The sequence below is a fragment of the Topomyia yanbarensis genome, chromosome 1 (genome assembly GCF_030247195.1).
Source record: "Topomyia yanbarensis strain Yona2022 chromosome 1, ASM3024719v1, whole genome shotgun sequence".
NCBI lineage: Eukaryota > Metazoa > Arthropoda > Insecta > Diptera > Culicidae > Topomyia > Topomyia yanbarensis.
Genome location: NC_080670.1, coordinates 51,421,833 through 51,444,764, shown reverse-complemented (window position 1 = coordinate 51,444,764; position 22,932 = coordinate 51,421,833). Strand labels below are relative to the sequence as shown.

The window sequence follows — 22,932 nt, the reverse complement described above, 5'->3', positions numbered from 1 at the left end:
AGATAGCACGTTGATCGACTATTATGTCTTCCATCGCGAAATTATGCAAAAACTTGCCAGCGATCCTATTTATCTAACTATTGAATCGAAAAAAAAATCACGCCAGCTAAAAATAATGAAAAAGTCAAAGACGTCTAAACTAAAGACGCTGAATTCCCTCTGGATAAAGACTCGCCAACTCTATCTTATTCTTATTTTTTATCAGTAAGTGTCATTCCAATCGAGCACGAGACCTGTCAAAAGCCCTCAATCCGAAGAAAATCGAGGGCCATTGACAGGTCTCGTGCTCGATTGGAATGACACTGGCAAATAAATGATAAACAAACGATTGACGTGTCGAGTCTTTATCCAGAGGGATTCAGCGTCGTTAGTCTAAACTAGTCACTTTATACACAGACTTGTGATGTATTAAAAAATGCAGCCAAACGAAGATGATGGTATTTGAGAGGGGAAGTAAAGGGGGAAGCCCATGCAAAGCTTACACAGAAAACTTGCATTACCTAGCAATAGGTAATCTTAAATCTGTGCATCCTACTTCCTCTAACGATAAACGAAAAAGAGGGAGTCCAAATTTACCCAAAAATAATGAGATATTCCCCAAAACCGACTAAACTTCATCCCATTAATTTTGAGTAAAAAAATCATTTCCTCTCCCTTGTTTTCCGGCAGTGAAATAAGGACAGCAAATTAAAATTACCTACTGGTAGGTAATGGATTTTAAGTGTGTATGGGATCTTCCGTGATGCCAGGAAATGTTAATGGTTGCTGTTTTTGTCTCCGCAAATCTGTGTATAAAGTGTCTGTAGTCTAAACAAGAAAAGCGCAAGACTAGGGGCAGATCACTCAAAGAATGTAGGTAACAAATTTGCATCAAATTGAAAAAAATGCATTTAATTTCCATTTTTGCATCAGCTTTGCACTGCCTCGCAAAAAAGTTTGTTTAACAAACTTCCTACGCTGATTCAATTTGTTCGACGTTTTGTTAAATGTAGGGTAGTTTTTCTGTAGGGTTTTGACGTGTTACACGCAACGCAAACAACATTGCACGCAACGCAAAATACATTATGAATTTTTATTTTGATGGAAATAAATGCATTTAATTTCGCTGATTTTTAAAAATGCATCATAAGTGATCTGCCCCTAGGCGCAAGACGACCACTAATGAACCGATGCTGATAAACAGATTTTTCAATTCGTTTAGTATAGTCACTATATTCTATTTAAGCAATACTTAAACCTTTTGAAGATACTTAAATTATCAAAATTCGTTATCGTCATTGAATAAATATAAATTTCTTTATAACAATATACACTGCTAAAAACCTAAATTTATGTATTCCACACACATGATAAGCATATGCACAAAAATGTGCTAAAATATAAATTGTATCAATCACACATACATTTGATGTGGAATCTGCCATGAAACAAATTTCTATGTGGCAAACTTTTATAATTTTGATGTACGCTACATGAATTTCGATAGTTTTCACATGATATTGATGTGTGACAGATGATTTTTTGTGCTGCTACTCGGCTGCTACAACCCAGTTAAACTCATTCCTGAACCGGTTCGGATTTCTGAATGGAGTCAGCAGAATGCAGAAAACAATATCGAAATTGATCGTAGAAACGTTGAATTTACAACAGTTTTATTTGTTAACAACAACTTTGCTTGTAACATCGATGTACTTATGATTTAGTCCTTCATGCCTCCAAAATCTACATCGGATCAACAATGTAAATCGATGTTTTTGATTTCAGAATGTATGGGAAAAGATCAATTTTTCATTGTTACATCCCTTAACAACCCCCCTTTTTCCATGTAAAAATCAGGTTTACAATGTAATTGGATGTAGAAACAACAAATGTGATTATATTTCCAATGTAACTTTTCCATAATAACATTGTTTTTCGTTGTAATGTAACAATAAAAAATGCTGTAATACTGTTGTGCATTTCTATTCGGGTGGATTCCAACTCAAATGCAACAACCGATTCCGACTCAATCGGTTATTGCATTGGAGCTAGAATCCATACTGACCATTCAGGATTCCGAATGGTTTGACCGGGAAATTGCAAAAAATCATGTGTGAAATCAATAAATTCAATATAGCGAATTTTATCAGTGTCGATTATCCACAAAATCATCTGGCAGCTCTGGCTATTATATCGTTATAACATTTTTTTTAACCGGGATGGATTTTTGGGTACCGCTGTTCAAAAATAACATCGCATATCGTATGACAGCTGAACGATTGCCTTTTGGCGCGAAACTTTCACTGCGACTGAACGATAATCCATCTTCATTCATATTCATGTTCTTTTATTTTTTACCGACACGATTTAACGCATACTTTTAGCTTGTGAGCCAAGGACACTCAACACAAAGCATAGGGAGGAACAATGGCCGTTAATAGTATACCGTTTGCAAAGTTTTAATGAGAACAATGCACAACATTGGCGACTATCAGCGAATCGAGAAGATCGGCGAGGGAACCTACGGTGTTGTTTACAAGGCGAAGGATATCAACACACAAAAATATGTTGCCCTCAAACGGATTCGGCTGGACAGGTGAGCGAATTTCAATATGAATGTTTAGTAATAGTCTACATTTGCGTGGGCGAATGACCACCCGGTTAAAGCCCTCAATAAACAAATTACATTTGCGTTTTTTTTTTCTTGAAATCTACGCTCAGCTCTTTTTTGTATTGTAACAGGACCTAATTGAATCACAAATCTTAAATATAATTGTATATAACTTCCTTGACCTGATTCAAAGTCTGTACTAACAGGTTATCGTGCTCAATAAAATTACAAATTATAATTGTAGTTTATTAAATACATACGGGAACCTTTTCGCTTTAACTTTTACAAGGTCAGGGAAGGTAATTGTATTGTAACGGGACCTATTTCAATCCTAAATCGAGAACATTGAGCGGATATAGTAGAGCTTAATAAAATTATTCCTCAGGTGCCTCAGTCACTTTAATATTATTTTCAGCGAAAGTGAAGGCGTCCCTTCAACCGCCATCCGGGAGATATCCTTACTGAAAGACCTGCAACATCACTCGATTGTGGAGCTGTTCGACGTGGCCGTCATGGATTCGAGCATCTACATGATCTTCGAGTATCTGGACATGGATCTGAAGAAACTACTGGATAAGTACAAACCGTCATTCACGCCTAAGCTGATCAAAAGCTACATGCATCAAATGTTGGACGCGATTGCCTTCTGTCATATGCACCGGATTTTGCATCGGGATCTAAAACCGCAAAATTTACTAGTGGATCGTGACGGTCACCTAAAGCTCGCCGATTTTGGCCTGGCGCGGTCGTTCAACTTCCCCATGCGTACGTACACCCACGAAGTAGTGACGCTGTGGTACCGTGCTCCGGAGATTTTGCTAGGCACGAAATTCTACGCCACCGGAGTGGACATCTGGAGTCTCGGATGTATCTTTGCGGAAATGATCCTAAGGCGACCACTGTTTCCGGGTGACAGTGAAATAGATCAACTGTACCGTATATTCCGCACCATGGGCACTCCTGACGAGAACAACTGGCCCGGAGTTTCACAACTGCCAGATTACAAGCAAACATTTCCCGGCTGGAGCGGCCAACCAGTTCCCGAGGAGATCGTACGGTGCAAGGCGCAAGATCTGTTCCGACAGCTGATGGTTTACGATCCTACCAAGCGAATCTCGGCACGGAATGCGATGGTGCTGCCGTACTTCGACGACGTGGAGCTGGTCGCACCGGGAATTTAGCGTCGTTCCGCGAGATTGGCTGACCAATTTGGTTGAAGCTTTATTAATGGAGTAAACATGAGCGCTTTTTTTAAGTTTTGACCATTTTTAGTACAATGTCTGATGTGTAAGTTATCCCAAAGTTTTTCTGTTCCTGTATTGAACCAGAGATACGCATTTCGCTTATGATCTGTTTACAAGCTCTGCCGATAATCGTCATCTAAATTATCTGCAGTGGAATATAATAATTAAAGTGGTAATGCGGAAAAAAGACGGAAAATTGTTTAATTTGTGATTACTTGATTAGTGAACTTGTTACAAATTGTAGTAATCCTATCTTGAAGAAATTTCTAAAAACTTCTATGATCGCCACCTATCCGGGAACTATTGCAGGTCTTGTCATGATTGTAAATACGGAAATAATCTTTTTGAACAAATAAATTTTGTTATAGTAATCCGAAATAATTGTTGAACAGAATTTCTTTCCTTTTCCTGGAAGAATGTATGTGAATGAAAACAAAAAATATCTTGTTTGTTGGTGTACTTAACTCATTTATTTTACTACTTGCTTACATTAATTGATTCAATCATCATTGGAACATACTAGATTTAATATTAATAATACTCATTTTCTGCTCGAAAAGAAGCACTACTCATACTATGGCCATCAATCATTCATCAGTCTTTTCAAAATAACTACTTAAGCTTTGTTTTCAATCTTTTAGTCAACCTCTTCTACCGTGGGCCCCGTTCGCCCTCCGAATCCACCAGCTTGCTGCCCACAGCTAGATGCACCTTCTGGACCTGCACCACCAGCGGCGCCTTGATGCAACCGAGTCATGATCGGACTGCAAACTCGGCTCAGTTCCTGCATTTTGTGCTCGAACTCGTCCTTATCAGCCATCGTATTTCCGTCCAGCCATCGGAGTGTCTCGTCACATTTGTTTCGAACGGTGCTCTTGTCCGACTCGCTCAGTTTTTCGCCGGCAGACTCCAACGACTGTTTCAGTTGGAAGCAATAACCTTCGAGCTGATTCCTGGCGGAGATTCGTTCTCGCTGTTTTTCATCTTCCTCGCGGAACTTCTCAGCTTCCGACAACATTCGATCGATATCCGCCTGACTGAGTCGACCTTTGTCATTCTTAATCGTGATGTTCTTCTCCTTACCGGTACTCTTCTCCTTAGCTGATACGTTAAGGATTCCATTTGCGTCCATATCGAATGTGACCTCGATCTGTGGAACACCTCTCGGAGCAGGTGGGATTCCTGATAGATCAAACTGTCCCAAACGGTTGTTGTCTTTGGTCATAGCTCGTTCTCCTTCAAACACCTGAATTGATACTCCAGGTTGGTTGTCTGCATAAGTTGAGAATGTCTGCGTCTGTTTACACGGGATTCTACTGTTCCGTTCGATTAGTTTAGTCATCACACCTCCCGCGGTTTCAATTCCCAGTGAAAGTGGAGCCACGTCAACAAGCAGCACATCTTGAATCTTTTCATCTTTATCGCCGTTGAGAATAGCAGCCTGGATTGCGGCACCATAAGCCACCGCTTCATCTGGGTTGATCGACAAGTTTAACGATTTTCCGCAGAAGAAATTCTGAAGCAACGATTGGACTTTTGGAATTCGTGTTGAGCCGCCAACTAGGACAATATCCTGGATTGCACTCTTGTCCATCTTCGCATCCGAAAGAGCTCTCTCCACTGGTTGCAGCGTCGAGCGGAACAAATCCGAACAAAGTTCCTCAAATCGTGCTCGGGAAATCTTTGTGTAGTAATCGATTCCATCTACCAGAGCGTCGATCTCGATTGTAGCCTCGGTGCTTGATGATAATGTACGCTTGGCTCGTTCGCACGCCGTTCTCAATCGTCTTAGTGCTCGTGGATTCGTCGAAGGATCTTTCTTGAATTTGCGTTTAAATTCATCTATGAAGTGTGATACCATACGATTATCAAAGTCCTCTCCTCCCAGATGTGTATCTCCGGCAGTGGATCGCACTTCGAACAATGATCCTTCATCAATGGTTAAGATAGAAACGTCGAATGTTCCGCCACCCAGGTCAAAAATCAAAACATTTCGCTCTCCCTTTAAGTTCTTGTCCAATCCGTAGGCCAATGCAGCTGCCGTCGGTTCATTAATAATTCGCATTACATTCAAACCGGCAATAGCCCCAGCATCCTTTGTAGCTTGTCTCTGAGAATCGTTGAAATAAGCTGGGACTGTAATGACCGCATTCCGAACACTTTGTCCCAGATAAGCTTCAGCCGTTTCTTTCATCTTCGTCAGAACCATTGAACTGATCTCTTCCGGTGCAAACCGCTTCCTTTCACCTTTGAACTCGACTTCGATCTTCGGTTTACTGCAATCGTTGACAACGGTGAACGGCCAATGCTTGATGTCAGCTTGAATCTTCGGATCGTTGAATTTGCGGCCAATCAATCGCTTAGCATCAAACACTGTGTTGCGTGGATTCATCGCAACCTGGTTCTTTGCAGCATCACCAATCAACCGCTCCGAGTCGGAAAAGGCTACATAACTGGGTGTTGTCCGGTTACCTTGGTCGTTGGCAATGATTTCCACTTTGCCATGCTGGAATACTCCCACGCAGGAGTACGTGGTACCCAGGTCAATACCGATTGCGGACATTTTCACTTGTTTTTATTTCTTCTTGAAACAGAAATTCAATTCGAATTTTACTTTTTTTAAACTCACTCACGTATTAATTTAATTCACACTCTGTGCTTAAATTGTAATAGTCGTTTTGAATTGAATACTTTTTGCGCGTTTAGCTCTCACTTTTGATGTGTTGTGTTCTCTTGCTTGAATTGTACTGATGCTGCGAACGCGCCTCGCCAAAATATATATGGAAAGCGAGCACTTCTAGAAAATTCGAGTGGCTTCGGCATTGCCTCTAGTACCTACTGTTCGTGTTCGGCTTTATGACAAGGGAGTGTGCATCATTGCTATCGGCGTTGTGTGTAGTGCGGTGACGAGAAATTTCGGTACAGTTCGATACAGTTGAACGCGACTTGCTTGGCCGGTCGCAAGAAGTTATGTTTGGCGAAGCGGCTATTTTCTAAAACAATATACAGAGAGACCGACCATGCTGTTATTTTTTGCACCAATTATCATATGATTGAATAATTATAATATTTACAACAATGGAGTGATATTCAAATATTATTAAATTTGACATATGAATGTCATTGAAACAAATAAATATGTTTGGTAATGGTTCAACCGAATACAATACATATTTGTATTTGGTTCAACATTGTTTAATGCAGTTATTCTAGAAATTCCGTTAAAAGTACATTTTACTGTCCCCCTAAAATTTGGTAGACTAAATTACTATGAATTGTTCTTGTTTCTGGGAAAAAATATCCAAAACAAGATATGTTATTTAAATGTCAGCTCAGTTTTTATAAACCAATTTTATGTTGAAATTGAGTGTAGACACATCTTAAGGCTAGAGTTATTTTTTCATCCGTTTTATATGGCGCAGACTTTTTGGTCCATAGCAGCCAAGTTTTCTATATTAACTGTGTTTGGAGTTTGGAATACGCTGGATTTCACTGCAACTGACTCATCATATGCATTGGGACACTAACAGGAGGGGTGACAAATCTCTTGGTAGTTCAACGCTCAATTGACCACGCTAATCAATGTTCAACTGTAAATATTTCTAGAACATACTTTCACATTTCTCTCGTTTGTTTGTTTAGATGGGGGTGGTAAAGGAAGAGATACGGTACATAACGAGGAAAATATGTAGGTTCTTTCTAGATCAGCCAGTCTTTTTTAACCCATTATAACCCAGCTATGTTAAAACTTTTGATAATTTATAAAATACTTCGTGAGCCCTCATATGCAGAATTAAGTATGGGAAAAAGAAAATAACCTCTTTGAAACGTTTTGTTGCCCAAAAAACTAACGTATGAAATTTTATACGCTGGGCTGATAGGGTATCAAAAAATCATCACAGAGAAATTTCGGCTAATATCCTTATATTTAGCATAAAATCGAATAAAATCTTCAACCTTGCGAGATCATTAATTTAGCAGCTTTTTCGAATGATTTTAAAACTTCTCTCCTCTTTCATACCGTTTCGTCGCATGATTCGTTCGTTGCATCAAACCATCTTTCCCTCAATCTTTGCAATTATTTTAAGCAAAAGAACATTCTCCTTTTTTACATAAAAATATTCTGGTTAGAACCAGGCATGATTTGCAACGTATTCAGCATTTGTTAACCTTGAATGCGCTGATTCAACGTTAAAATCAGGGAGAAAGTTGTGAATCCTCTTCGGGTCCTAAAGAGGAAATAATTTTGCCTTAGGATAAAAAGATATCGGTTCAGCCTAGCGTATGAAATTTCATACCTTGAACTACCAGCAGAATGTTCGCAATTGTTTCATCAATTTCTTCCATTTTTTCGCACTGAGCCACATCTTTCACACCTCTCATGGCCATTCGTTCTCAATCCAAAACAAGAATTATTGATTTAGAAGAGAAATTTAATAATATGTATTATTCATATTTTGGTTGGAATTTTGTCCAACATTGACATTCGAAAACACAATGAAATTTTATAAAAAATATTATTGAGCATACACATTATAAATTATAGGGTTCACAGAAGACCAGAAGTTTGAAAACGCCTTAATTGTATAACAAGTATGATCCAGAAATGTGTTGTTTTTGCGTATGAAATTTCATACGCTAGGACATAATGGGTTAATAAGTCCCTTCACGAATAGTAATAAGTTCCACAACCAAACAAATCGGAGGATAGTAGATTTTCAGCTCAGTATCTGGAGCAGGATTTCACAATGAATTTGATTTTTTTTAGTTTGTGTAAGATAGAAGTAAAATGAAGTATTTTGTCTGAACTACATAAAACTGGTGTACAAATAAAATGAAAAAGATTTGGGTTAAATATGTTTTGGTGTGCCTATTTCACTCGAAATGGCATTGGAATATTTATTTATGCCTTTTTGGAATTTTTTTGGAATTTTTTTGGAAATTGAAACCTCTCTTTGTTTACATTTGCATCTACTAATAATTCGGCTTCTTTGGCGGTTGCTTGCAAAACTTCGTATTATTTTGTTTTGTTTGTGTTGAAAAATATTGTAAAAAACTGTGTCTTTCTTTGTTTTTTCAGTGGCCTACGAAAATTTTTCCAAATATTGATTACTTTTTGGTTATTTGAATAAGAACCTCCCCTTAAACGTGCACAAAATATCAAAATCCATATTCTCTCTTGAATACATAAAAAAGACACGATTAATATCATTTCAATGATAGATTTTCAACAGAAGCTGTAGTCGCTTAGCATTTTGCTGATTTTCTAAGAACACTGAAATCAATATCGTATATATTTAAATATTAAAACCAATCATTTTCCAGTAATATTCTTAGATCATGGTTTTGGATAGTACATCATACGTATGAAGTTTCACAAGCAGCCGCAAAAAAGTAGCCAAATTATTAGTAGATGCAAATGTAAGCAAAGAGAGGTTACAATTTAATGTTACGATAATTAAAAATATATGCTATAAATAAAAATACCAATTTCATTCCGAATGAAACAGATACAACAAAACATTCAACCCAAATCTCTTTCCTTTGTGTGCCAATTTATGCAGTTAAAACGCCACAAAACAATTCATTACACAGTTAGAAATGTAATTCTATCTTACACCATCTAGAAAAATCACGTGTAATCGGGCTCCGTATACTGGAATGAAAACTAGATTGAAAATCTTTACCATCCTCCGATTGTTTTGGTCTGGCTGATCTAGAAAAAACCAGAAGTATATTTTTTATTGTGTTCCATGTCTTCTGCTTTACCCCCTTTATCAATAATAAAAACAAAAGAGAGAAATGTGTATGTATAGTGAGTTCGAGAAATGTTCCGAAATTTCTCGACACCACTACACACAACGCCGATAGCAATGACTCACACTCCCCTTCTCGCTAAGAGCCTTCTCGTAAAACCGAACACAAACAGTAGGTACTAGAAGCAATGCCGAAGCCACTCGAATTTTCTAGAAGTGCTCGCTTTCCATATATATTTTGCCGAGGCGCGTTCGCAGCATCAGTACAATTCAAGCAAGAGAACACAACACATCAAAAGCTAGCGCGCAAAAAGTATTCAATTCAAAACAACTACCTATTACGATTTAAACACCGAGTGTGAATTAAATTGATACGCGAGTGAATTTAAAAAAGGAAAATTCGAAGTAAATTTCTGTTTCAAGAAGAAATAAGAACAAGTGAAAATGTCCGCAATCGGTATTGACCTGGGTACCACGTACTCCTGCGTGGGAGTATTCCAGCATGGCAAAGTGGAAATCATTGCCAACGACCAAGGTAACCGGACAACACCCAGTTATGTGGCCTTTTCCGACTCGGAGCGGTTGATTGGTGATGCTGCAAAGAACCAGGTTGCGATGAATCCACGCAACACAGTGTTTGATGCTAAGCGATTGATTGGCCGTAAGTTCAACGATCCGAAGATTCAAGCTGACATCAAGCATTGGCCGTTCACCGTTGTCAACGATTGCAGTAAACCGAAGATCGACGTCGAGTTCAAAGGTGAAAGAAAGCGGTTTGCACCGGAAGAGATCAGTTCAATGGTGCTGACGAAGATGAAGGAAACGGCTGAAGCTTATCTTGGACAAAGTGTTCGGAATGCGGTCATTACAGTCCCAGCCTATTTCAACGATTCTCAGAGACAAGCTACAAAGGATGCTGGAGCGATTGCCGGTTTGAATGTAATGCGAATTATTAATGAACCGACGGCAGCTGCATTGGCCTACGGATTGGACAAAAACTTGAAGGGAGAGCGCAATGTTTTGATTTTTGACCTGGGTGGTGGAACTTTCGACGTCTCTATCTTAACCATTGACGAAGGATCATTGTTCGAAGTGCGATCCACTGCCGGAGATACTCACTTGGGTGGAGAGGACTTTGATAATCGTATGGTATCACATTTCATAGATGAATTTAAACGCAAATTCAAGAAAGATCCTTCGACGAATCCACGAGCACTAAGACGATTGAGAACGGCATGCGAACGAGCCAAGCGTACATTATCGTCAAGCACCGAGGCTACAATCGAGATCGACGCTCTGGTAGATGGAATCGATTACTACACAAAGATTTCCCGAGCACGATTTGAGGAACTGTGTTCGGATTTGTTCCGTTCGACGCTGCAACCAGTGGAGAGAGCTCTTTCGGATGCGAAGATGGACAAGAGTGCAATCCAGGATATTGTCCTAGTTGGCGGCTCAACACGAATTCCAAAAGTCCAATCGTTGCTTCAGAATTTCTTCTGCGGAAAATCGTTAAACTTGTCGATCAACCCAGATGAAGCGGTGGCTTATGGTGCCGCAATCCAGGCTGCTATTCTCAACGGCGATAAAGATGAAAAGATTCAAGATGTGCTGCTTGTTGACGTGGCTCCACTTTCGCTGGGAATTGAAACCGCGGGAGGTGTGATGACTAAGCTAATCGAACGGAACAGTCGAATCCCGTGTAAACAGACGCAGACATTCTCAACTTATGCAGACAACCAACCTGGAGTATCAATTCAGGTGTTTGAAGGAGAACGAGCTATGACCAAAGACAACAACCGTTTGGGACAGTTTGATCTGTCGGGAATTCCACCTGCTCCGAGAGGTGTTCCACAGATTGAGGTCACATTCGATATGGACGCAAATGGAATCCTTAACGTATCAGCTAAGGAGAAGAGTACCGGTAAGGAGAAGAACATCACGATTAAGAATGACAAGGGTCGACTCAGTCAGGCGGATATCGATCGAATGTTGTCGGAAGCTGAGAAGTTCCGCGAGGAAGATGAAAAACAGCGAGAACGAGTCTCCGCCAGGAATCAGCTCGAAGGTTATTGCTTCCAACTGAAACAGTCGTTGGAGTCTGCCGGCGAAAAACTGAGCGAGTCGGACAAGAGCACTGTTCGAAACAAATGTGACGAGACACTCCGATGGCTGGACGGAAATACGATGGCCGACAAGGACGAGTTCGAGCACAAAATGCAGGAACTGAGCCGAGTTTGCAGTCCGATCATGACTCGGTTGCATCAAGGCGCCGCTGGTGGTGCAGGTCCAGAAGGTGCATCTAGCTGTGGACAGCAAGCTGGTGGATTCGGAGGGCGAACGGGACCCACGGTGGAAGAAGTTGATTAAATGAACCTAAATAGTATTTATTATTCTACGTTATTCGTTTTAGAATATTAAATTATTATTGTTTAAAAATTTAAGTGAGTGTGAAGAAATGAATGAGTATTGCGTAGAGTGATGGTGAAAGTACAGTTCATTGTATTTATGATCTCGAAAATATATAGGTATATAGATTAATGACACAGAAAATATATTTTTCTAATTTTATCTTGAGAAAAATCCATCTATTTTCAATAGGTTTGGATTACGTTTATTGGTTTAGGAATGGAAATCGATCACGAAAATAGATGAAAAATTCATTTTCCTTTTGTGCTCGATTTGTCTACGAGAAGTGCCCAAACATTGAAAGCCAAAACAGATTTTTGGTAATTGTATGTACAATGCAAATTGTTTCGCTTTTCTTTCGATTCAATGATTACCGTTGATGATAGCGCCCTTTCGGACAAACTTAGCTAATGACGTGCGAATATCAATGGCCCTATTCTCACAGTCACGTCACTTAGTAATTTCACAGAGAACAGACATCCATGATCGAACAAAAATATTTAAAAAACGTGTGTAAACATTTGAATTAATATACGAAAAACACTAGCGCCGCCACACCAACCTATCCCAACTATCCGTCAAATCTATTCTGGAACCGGTTCGAAATCCTGGATGGATTCAGCATGGAATCTAGCTCAAAGAAAACAACCGATTCCGACTCTATCGGTTGACGCATTTGAGCTGGAATTCATGCTGGAAGTCCGAATCGGTTCCGGACTAGTTTGACTGGGTAGAGGAATAACCGCTGTCAATTCTGTCGCACTCAGCCACAAAAAAACATGACGACAGTAGCGCACCTGGTTTAGATATCCAAACTACCTTCGAAACCGTTAGAGATTTTACACAAGTTGAATGCTGAAGATGGACGTCTGTTCTCTGTGGTAATTTGTAATTTATTTATCAGCAGAACGAGAACTTGTCAGTTACATAAACTTTGTATCAAGTCAAGGAAAAATGGACATTTTAATTATTACTTTTCAGAAAAGTTGGTGGGTTAGGGTGTAGACATATTGTTAAGTTGAAGATTCGTTTAGTAGGCTCTATTGAGCGCCGCTTTGAAAGATGTCAGTGAATTTTGCTGCCTCACAGAAAGTGGTAACGAGTTCCAGGTGGACGCTCCATACACTAGGTCACTTTTTTGCAGGCTGGTGGTGTGATGTGGCATATTAAAAGATCTGGCTCGTTCGTTTCGTCCGATTGGGGCGTGATGCTTGCGCATCCGAGTATTGTGTGTCGCACTAGAAAAACTCTAGAAAGAGAACTGCGGAGACTCCATTTTGGATCGATTGGATTCGCGTTTAGCTGTCAAAAAACGAATCCAATCGAACATTGCCTATCCTTATAACATTGGACGTGTTGCCATACAATGCCGGGTCATACGTTGCCAAAAATACTGTTTTTCTCCGCAGTTCTCTTACTAGAGTTTTTCTATGTCGCACCAATCGGGTTGTGTCACGCCGTCGTAGCCCGTATACAAACCTCACTGACGACTTGCGGTACCACCGTACCTTCCTTGCAAAATATTATAGCCTTTGTCTTTTTGGGGTTGGGAAAAAGTTGGTTTTCTATCGCCCAATTTTGGATTGCGTTGAGGTCGGCGTTGATCAGCTGAACAAGTCTGTTAACATCGTCTTTATGACCAGATACGTATATTTGGAGATCGTCTGCATAGAGATGATATTCGCATTTAACGAGACTTGGTAGGCTGTTTATGTATAGCGAGAAAATAAGCGCACTTAGACACGAACCTTGCGGTGTTCCGTCTGTTAACATCCTAGCGGTCGTGGTGGTATTACCAAGATCTACTCGCTGGCTCCGTTGGTCCAGGAACGATGATATCAGCTTACATGCGGAGTTTGAAAAACCGAATTCCCTCTTAGTGACTAGAAAATAATGAACGCCCTGTACGGATGCTAACAACTCAAATATTTATTCACTCAAATATCATACTTTTGTGTGGTATTTCCTTTTTGTCTTTCTCAATAGAAAGGTATTGCAATTGCTCTGAAAACCGACTTTTTAACGGAGGCCCGAGTGACATATACCATTCGATTCAGTTCGTCGAGTTCGGCAAATGTATGTATGTGAATGAAATTCCCATATAAGCCGACACTCAAATTTTTTTCCAAAGGGGGGACCCCATGAAATTTCAGAAATCGAATTCGTATTTTTGATGCCAAACATCTTAAAAATGCATGAAACGTCGAGATTTTATGTTATCACGAAAAAAATTTGAAGATCGACTTTTTGGGTCCAGCATAGGACTTTTTGGGACTTTGCCGATTTCGCACCTTTTTGCCTTTCTCATATAAAGAAAGGCAATGCAATCACTGTATAAATCGATTTTTTAACCGAGGCCCGGAGGGCCGAGTGTCATATACCATTCGATTCAGTTCGTCGAGATCGGCAAATGTCTGTGTGTTTATGTGTGTGTCATTTAAACTCACAATTTTCTCAGAGATGGCCGAACCGATTTTCACAAACTTAATTTCAAACGTATAACGCTCCGATAAACTGCTATTGAATTTTTAGTTGAATGACTCCGGAGTTACGGATTGAAGAGTGCGGTCACACAGCAAATTCCCATATAAACTGGTATCACTTTGATGTACAAACGGTGCAATACGTATTAAAATGGGTCCAACATTACTTGAATTTGCTGGTCTAGATCACTAATGATCATTCAAAGCAGCTTCGACCACATTGGCCACCGATGACGGATCTTGAGGCTCCCGGGGAACTCGCCAAGTTCCTAAACTATAGGAAATGCCAGTGTAAGCTTACCAACCAACCTGAAACTTCGGAAGCAAAAGTCAGAGCCGAATGAAATTTAATAGCAGTTAATGGGATTACTGTATTTTAAATTTGAAATCAAGTTTGTAAAAATCGATCAAGAATTCGCTGGGAAATAGGTGTGAGGATATGATTTGTAAATTTTAATAATGTCCTAGCAATATGAGTATCAAAACTCTTCAAATTGTCTCGGAAGTCTATTTTTATTGTTACGGGACCCTATGGCAATTTGAAAAATGGAATTGGAATGGAATGGCCACTCACGGCCCCACGGGAACCTGCTCCGGAATGTCCGTTCCGGGGTTAAATCACCAAATGGTTCCAAAACCACGAGATACAGCCTACTGATGCAATTCCAAGAATTTTGATACCCATATTGCTAGTATTCCATTGAAATTCGCAAATAGTACCCCAGCACTGGAATCTGCTTCCGGAAACCCGGATTCCCGGGAACCGAGTGAAGTAACCCGACTCATTCTTACCAAGTCCAAAAGTGGATGAGTTCCTGAATCCAAAACGGCCAAAAGTATCGAAATCGGTTGGATATTACCTTAGTTATGGGCATTTTAGGTACCCACGTCGGCCTGTTACGTAGTAAAAAAAAATCAGGAGCCTCTCCTCACTCCCACCCTTACTATATCAACAATAATATCAACCCAAAAGCTTGACTTAGTGAAGTTGTAAGATGTCACAAAGTTTCAATTTCCAGCTATGGATGAAACATAGGAATTTAATTAATTGAAACTTAAAAAGGTACCCGGGTACCGTGTCGGACACACAACGGTTGATTAAACACAGACAGTCAAATGACTGGTTAAACAATCAAATGGAGGATATTTTGGCATGGTATAAGCACCATTTTTCAAAAAAAAAATGTGTTGAGAATAAATTCTTAAACAAATTCTTTCCAGATAATGGTGGGAATCATAATAACATTGGCGCACCGCGCACAGGTTAGATGCTGGTATCAACAAGAACAGCCGCCGAGGTCAAGATTGGCGATCCAGTCGATTGTCATAGAGTTGAATTACAAGCTGGATGCAGTTCGAACGACGAAACGTCCAGGGAATTTCCTGAGGTCCAGTTGTTGAATTTTTCTGAAATTTTCATTCGAATATTTAAATTTTAGTTCAGTTTAAATCTAATAGGCCCCAATTTGTAATAAATGTAATGTTTCGACACCCTTCCGAAAGAACAACATGATAATAGGAATCTTTCATATCCAGCAAAGAAAAAAACTTGGCGTTCCCAATCCGCGGTGAGATTTTCTCAAAAACTGGCAATGGATGGTTCAGTCGTTGGATTGCTTGATTGGCTCTGCGCATGTCAATACACAATCGTAAATCACCGTTATCTTTAAGGATTGGGACTAACGGGGACACCCAAGATGTAGGACGCTCGACCCGGTCTATTATGTCCTGTGTTAGAAGCTCCTCCAGTTTTGCCTTTACTTTGCCGAGGAGGGGGATTAGACATCTTCTAAGAGGTTGAATTACGGGAGCAACGCTTCTATCGATTGGTAATGTTAGCTCGACCCTTTTGATGTGAGGAAACTTAACTGGGCGTACGTGATTTACTTCCGCTGTGCAACTTGGTAGTCCAATTCGAAGAACTCCTAACTGTTGAGCAGTGATTTTCCCCAGCAAAGGTTGCTGCCCTTTCTCAATAACATAAAAGGTTGTCATTGTGTGCAACTCTTTTACTCCGGAGATCTCAATATTCGCATCAAAAACAGTGATTAACTTCAGAGGTATTTTGCCATAAGCCAGGAATCTTTTATTTGTTTCCGACCGAATATTGTAAGCTTTGACATTCTGTAGTTGCATCATTTTCCATGTTGCATTCATTTTCGTGTCGTCGATCAGGTTGGATTTCGATCCGGAGTCAATCAACATTTCGATTGTAGTTCCTCCGACGCAGCATTTTATTAAGTCGTCACCTGTCTCCCCTACATTATATACAGGTAGCTCTTCCTCCTGTTGTTCGTCACATTCCGACATTTCAATGTTCATAATATTTCTGGGTTTTTTGAAAACTGACGAGGGATTGTTTTCCCCAGTGAATGATGAGGTGCGTTTCCTTTGATGTGAGCCAGTGTATGACTTCATCCTTCCTGCTGCAGTCGATGATCTGCAGACCGACTTGAAATGGCCTAGTCCTTGGCAACGTATGCAAACTTGGTTTGTCGCTGGACACATAACTCCCGGTTTGTGTGGAGCATACCCACATCGTGAGCAGCGCAGTCCACCTCCCGTTGTTTCTGATTTATCAGGAAATCTCTCCGATGTTCGAACATACATTCTTAGTACGTCGGAAGTTGATGTGTTTAAAGTTTTACTCATTTTAGATGATTGGTACCGAATAGCCTGATGTGAGTTTACAATCTTAGTGCACTCTTCAAGTGTCAGATTTTGTTTTTCCAGCAACTTTTCTCTTAAATCATGCGGTGCAAATTGGATGATTTTGTCCACGACCGCTATTTGACGACTATCTAGCACAGTTCTTCCAAAGATACATTTTTCTGCTTTTTGTTGTACTCTCTCTAGAAATTTTTCAATCGGTTCCTCGCGTTCCGGAGTCATGGTCCAGAATAAGTAACGCTCAAAACATTCATGATGTTTTGGCGAAAAGTGCTCTTCTAGCTTAGTATTAGCCACAATATACGGATCAGTATTTCCATCCTCTTCCACATCAGCTCCGGGTATGCCATCAAACACCTGTTGCAATTCTAGTCCACCAATCGTTAATAGTTGGATTTTTTTAATCGCGCTGTCGACAATGCCAGCCGCAACCATTACGCGTTCGAAACCCCGAATCCATCCTGACCAAACACTACGCACTTCTGACGTAGGAAGATGTTTAAAACGGAATTGTGGCAGACTGTACGCTGCCGGATTGAACGTGGGTGCTGCTTGTAATAGCAACACCGGATTATTATTAGGCGGTGTTTCATTTCCGTCGTTCGACGCCATTCGTGGTTATAAATACTGAAAAAAAACAAGAAAATAACGAATACAATCTCTTGTCATATTCCGATCTACTCTCTTGGAATCGATTCTCTGAAAGTGATCAATGAATTGAATCATTGATAGTCACTAGAAATTTATCACAATTTCGCAAGTGGTCGATGAATTGAATCATTGACAACCACTTTTCCTTTTAAGTGGTCAATGAATTGAATCATTAACAGCCACTTACTACTCTAGAGCATTTTTCCAACGTTCATTTCTTCGTGAAACAACTTCAACCTTCTAGTCGCTAAATTGAGGTTATGTTTACTCTTTTCATGCCATGCCGAACAGTTTTATAGCGTGGGTTTTTCATTATAACCTACCTCGAACCGGCTCTTCCACCCGCTGATGCAGATATCGATGCTTTTCCGTTCAATGGGTTTCTCGTGAATTTCTAAACCAAACTAGCAATGAAAATACTAGGTTCGAGTGAAAAATAAAAAAATCCCGATCGTCGCCAATTATGTGGTAGCCGCTGCGAACGTAACGTATGACTGCCGACCTACTCGCGTGACGTGTATTGTAAGACTGACTAAACCGTGCTGCTAGTATCGAGGGCGATCATCATTACAGATGACAATGTGTGTGTAACATGTACCACACAGTTCAATATTGCCGTGGCTGTTTTTTTCTTTTACAAAATTTTAGAACTCGAATAATGATTTCTTTTCTTGTATATTTGTCATTGCATGTATAATAATAAAATGTAATATATGCATTTGAAAGCTTTTAATGAATATAAAAACGCAAACATTCTCGTGTTCATGATTGAGAAAGGCACAATTGCACCGCTAGGTGGATTAAAACAGGTTTTTTAATAGCGCATTACTGTCCCTAGTACAGAGTAATGCTTATTTCATTTTGTGTTTCCTTTTACTTTACAAATCTCCTGATGGAAGAACAATACAAAACTAATCCTTGAGTTTTTGTGTTTCCTGAACTTCTACTCTCGTGCCTTCCTGCTTCTCGGATTGTTAATAATTAGCTTTTCTAACGTGAATGGCGGTAATACCGGGCTGCTGTGATTCATCGAGAGCATGTCCCCCGACGGTCGATTCCCATCGTAAAGTTGCTGTAGTATGGCTGGACTGGGCATCATAGCCATGAACGAAGGATTTGTTTGCATCACTCGTTCAAGATCTGATTTGATGGAGTCTTCAACGAATCTCTGTTAGTGTCTGAATACTAACTCCAGAAAGAATTCCGAATCGTTATAAATGGAATTAGTGCATTTAACATACCTCGTGCTGTTCTTTAAATTAAAATAAATTCGCTCGCGCCCAGGTAGCACGTTCAACTTATGCCCGTAGTACGAATCTCTGTTACATAGTTCAATTGCTTTGTTTGTATCGCTTTCCGAGAGGAAATAGACCAGAAATTCTATCAGTAGATGTATCCTGTGATACTCGTTGGGCTCATGAAAATATACCATCCTCGTTAGCAGCCCTTTGTAGGCAAAGTAGGTGGAAACCTCTTCGTACCATTATTTCTCCACCCATTTGGCAAATTTTAAGTTTCTTATACATATACTGCACGCAGAAAGATCAGGCCTTTTTGAATCAACAAAAAGTTTTGTTGAATCTAAAACGTGGCGAATGACTGTTTCAAACTGAAATGGGCGTTTTTCAAAAGCATGTATTTAGTTTAGTTCAACAAATACTTCTGTTTACTTTTTAAATAGAAACATTGTTGAATCAAAATAAAATTTGTTAGATATAACTGATCACTTTGTTAAAAACCAACGGAATCTTTGTTTAATTTCAACTAAATTTGAGTTGTTCTCTCCTTTGGTTGATACAAAAGATTTGTTTTTGTTCCTTCAAACTTGTTTGTTCGGTTAAACTTAACATGATTTTGTTGTTTCAAACGAAATATTTGTTGAAACTACTGACAAACCAACAAATGAATTAGTTGGTAATTTCAACCAACAGTATTGGTTGAATCAAACCTGAATCTGGTTTGTCACTATATCAAACGGGAAAATTGTTATTTAGAAGCAAAATTTGTTTATTTTTACTAATTTTTTTTTCTGCGTGTGGATAGTAGGGTTCGAGCGGCCAATATGGTATATATTTAGTAGACTCGTCCGGCCAAAGACATTGTGGTGAATATTTTCCTGGTAGCAGAGCATCCATATTAGAAAAACTCTAGTAAAAGAACTACGGAGAGAAAAACAGCATTTTTGCAACGTATGCCCCGGCATTGTATGGCAACACGTCCAATGTTATAGGGATAGACAATGTTCGATTCGTTTTTTGACAGCTAAACGCGAATCCAATCGATCCAAAATGGAGTCTCCGCAATTCTCTTTCTAGAGTTTTTCTAATCCGTATCGTTATCGTTCAGCAGATCGAGACGTTTCTGAATCGGGTTAGTGAAGTCGGGTTCATCATCACTTTCATCCTTGCTACTGAAGACACCATCTTAATTCAGTGAAAACAATTCAACTAAAGAGACTAGAAAAACAAATAGACGCCATCTTAATTCAGTGAAAACAATTCAACTAGCAACCAGGTTATAGGTCACAAGCAACACTGCAAAGGTGCAAGCCTCACAAGACTTTGTTGTTATTTCGTTTGTTTCTTCTAGCCAATAAAAAAAACTGATGCTTCTTCTGGTTTGCTGAGTTTCTCAACCAGCTAAAACATAGTTACAGCCACAGGAATGGTATTTTGCAGCGGCAAAACCATATTAGGACAAATAATTCAATATTAATTCGTCAAAAGGGCGAAAGTGTTTTTTTTGTAAACAAACTTGTTTCGCTCATTAATCTGCTGCAGAGTGGAATTTCATGAAAAATGTGCGTTAATGTAAATATTTACCCTTCGTAGAAGTAATTCCAATTGTTTTCTGCTTTGAAATTATAGTAAATTAAGAGAAACCATCAAAATAAAAGTTTGTTTACAAATCTTATTCGCCCTTTTGCAAATTTAATATGGAATTAATTGTTTGCATTATTTAGTATTCGTTATCCTCGTGCTAAATTTCGTCCTCCCATGAAACCAAGCCATTTTCTCTTTAGCGTTTCTAAACACGATGGTATTGTAACAAACTTGGTTTGAGGATATAATTTTTATCTTTAAAATATTTAGAATTTTAATGAATTGCATATCAATACTTCCTTAAAAACAATGCCACATAATGCTAAAAATTTACGATTGACAACCCTCTTGTTCGTTTGGAATGACATTGACAGTTAAATTACGGAACATGGCGTCTCTTTGTTATTCTAGTCTCTTTAAGACAAACTTATGATTTTCATATAGGATACTTGTGGCGCAAAGTCATAAGCGATTCTTATGGATTTCAATAGTTATTTTAACTCGGTGTACGCATTAATGGGTACTTTATTTTGTTTATTTATTTTATTTATTTATACTGGTCTTCGATTTTCTCGTACAGACAGCTCCTTAATTAATAATAATTCTATGTTTAAAGGTAGCCTTAGTAAGGTTAAAATCATACTTGTCAGCTACATCATTAAAATTACGACCGTATACATTGAACGGATTGTTTTGTGAAAAAAGAGTACGATACATCGGTAACCGAAAGAAATCAGTTCGTCTGGTGGGTCTAGGTGGTACGTTGAATCGGAGCTGGCTCAGCAACTCCGGGCTATCTATATTGTTTCCCAGAAGATCGAACACGAAGAGCCGTTGCAGCATTATCCTCCGACTTGCAAGAGTTGGCAAACGTAGAATATTGCATCGATGTTCGTAGGACGGTAGACGAATAGGATCAGTCCAAGGTAGTAAACGCAGAGCGTAACGAACAAAGTGACGCTGAATTCGTTCGATGCGATTGATTTGAACAGCATGATAGGGTGCCCACACAAGCACGCCGTACTCCAGGATGCTACGAACGAGTGCACAAAAGAGCGTTTTTAGGCAATAAATATCGCTGAATTGCTGCGTGTTTCGTTTAATGAACCCCAGTACGGCATAGGCCTTGGCTGTAGTCATTGCAATGTGCTGCGCGAAATTTAGTTTGTTATCGATGAGAATGCCTAGGTCCATTATCGTATTAACTCGGTTGATACTGCTTTCTGCCATTCTATAATCAAATGTCAGGACGTGCCTGTTTCGACAGAACGATATCACATTGCACTTTTGCACATTTACTTCCATCCCGTTATGAGTACACCAATTTAGCAGCATATCAATATCGGTTTGAATAGCACAGCAATCGACTGCCCACGCAATTACACGGAAAAATTTCAGATCATCAGCAAACATATACTTAGGAGACTGTATAGCGGAGCATAAATCGTTTACGAATACAATAAACAGTAGCGGGCCCAAATGACTTCCCTGAGGCACACCCGACTCTATCACAAATGCACTACGCTCGGTGAGGTATGACATTATCCACCGTGTCAACCACTCAGGAAGTCCCATGCGCTCAAATTTGGCCACGATTAACAAATGAGGCACCTTATCGAACGCTTTTGCAAAATCAACGTAAACGGCATCAACCTGCTGACGTTTTCCAAGCGCGCTACTAAGTGACGAAACGTACGCCATAAGATTAGTACTCGTCGAACGTTTTTTCACAAATCCATGCTGCCACTCGGAAATGATGTGGTGAACCTTCGGGTACAGCAAATCGTGAACGAGGCTTTCAAAAATTTTCGGTAAGCAGCTCAAAATTGAAATGGTTCGATAATTTTCAACATCGTGGATGCTACCTGCCTTGTGGATCGGTGTAATAGATGCTGTCTTCCAGACACTCGGGAAAATTCCTTCGAACAATGACCTGTTGAAAATTATACTCGCAGGAACAGCCTACGTTACAGCACAGCTCTTGAAGAAGATAGGCGGTAAGCCATCCGGACCAGCACCCTTAGAACCATCAATAGACTGCAACTTCAGCTCCACATCACGCGGCGAGAAATTGAATAGCGACATATTCAAATCGAACAACGGCAGACTATTCATGTACAGCTGAAATGTGAATGGCAGCTGTACGCAGGCGACCTTCAAATCTACCTGTCTGGACCTGCGGATGAAGTAGATCGACTTGTACGTGCCATTAACGAAGATTTGGTTTCGATCGTCGACTGGGCCGAACGAAATCGCCTTTTCCCGAACCCAAAGAAAACGCAAGCGATAGTTTTCAGCAAAAATGGT

General features: G+C 39.7%; 3 protein-coding genes across 4 annotated transcripts; 2 read left to right on the top strand and 1 right to left on the bottom strand.

The window, feature by feature from the left end:
* The first annotated feature begins 2,278 nt into the window (after positions 1-2,278).
* LOC131677599 (cyclin-dependent kinase 2) lies at positions 2,279-4,195 on the top strand. Of its 2 annotated transcripts, none has more exons than XM_058957492.1 (2): positions 2,279-2,575; positions 2,976-4,195. In XM_058957492.1, the coding sequence occupies exons 1-2, from the start codon at positions 2,442-2,444 to the stop codon at positions 3,769-3,771; spliced, it is 930 nt and encodes a 309-aa protein (XP_058813475.1). In that variant the 5' UTR covers positions 2,279-2,441; the 3' UTR covers positions 3,772-4,195. The 2 variants fall into 2 exon arrangements, with proteins under 2 accessions (XP_058813475.1, XP_058813476.1); XM_058957493.1 differs by having other exon boundaries at positions 3,006-4,192.
* A 98-nt stretch (positions 4,196-4,293) lies between these two features.
* LOC131677597 (heat shock protein 70 B2) lies at positions 4,294-6,596 on the bottom strand. Its single transcript, XM_058957490.1, has one exon. It carries the CDS (start codon positions 6,395-6,397, stop codon positions 4,472-4,474), a length of 1,926 nt encoding a protein of 641 aa, XP_058813473.1. The 5' UTR covers positions 6,398-6,596; the 3' UTR covers positions 4,294-4,471.
* A 3,429-nt stretch (positions 6,597-10,025) lies between these two features.
* Positions 10,026-12,122, top strand: LOC131677598 (heat shock protein 70 B2-like). Its single transcript, XM_058957491.1, has one exon. It carries the CDS (start codon positions 10,035-10,037, stop codon positions 11,958-11,960), a length of 1,926 nt encoding a protein of 641 aa, XP_058813474.1. The 5' UTR covers positions 10,026-10,034; the 3' UTR covers positions 11,961-12,122.
* The last annotated feature ends 10,810 nt before the right edge of the window (positions 12,123-22,932 follow it).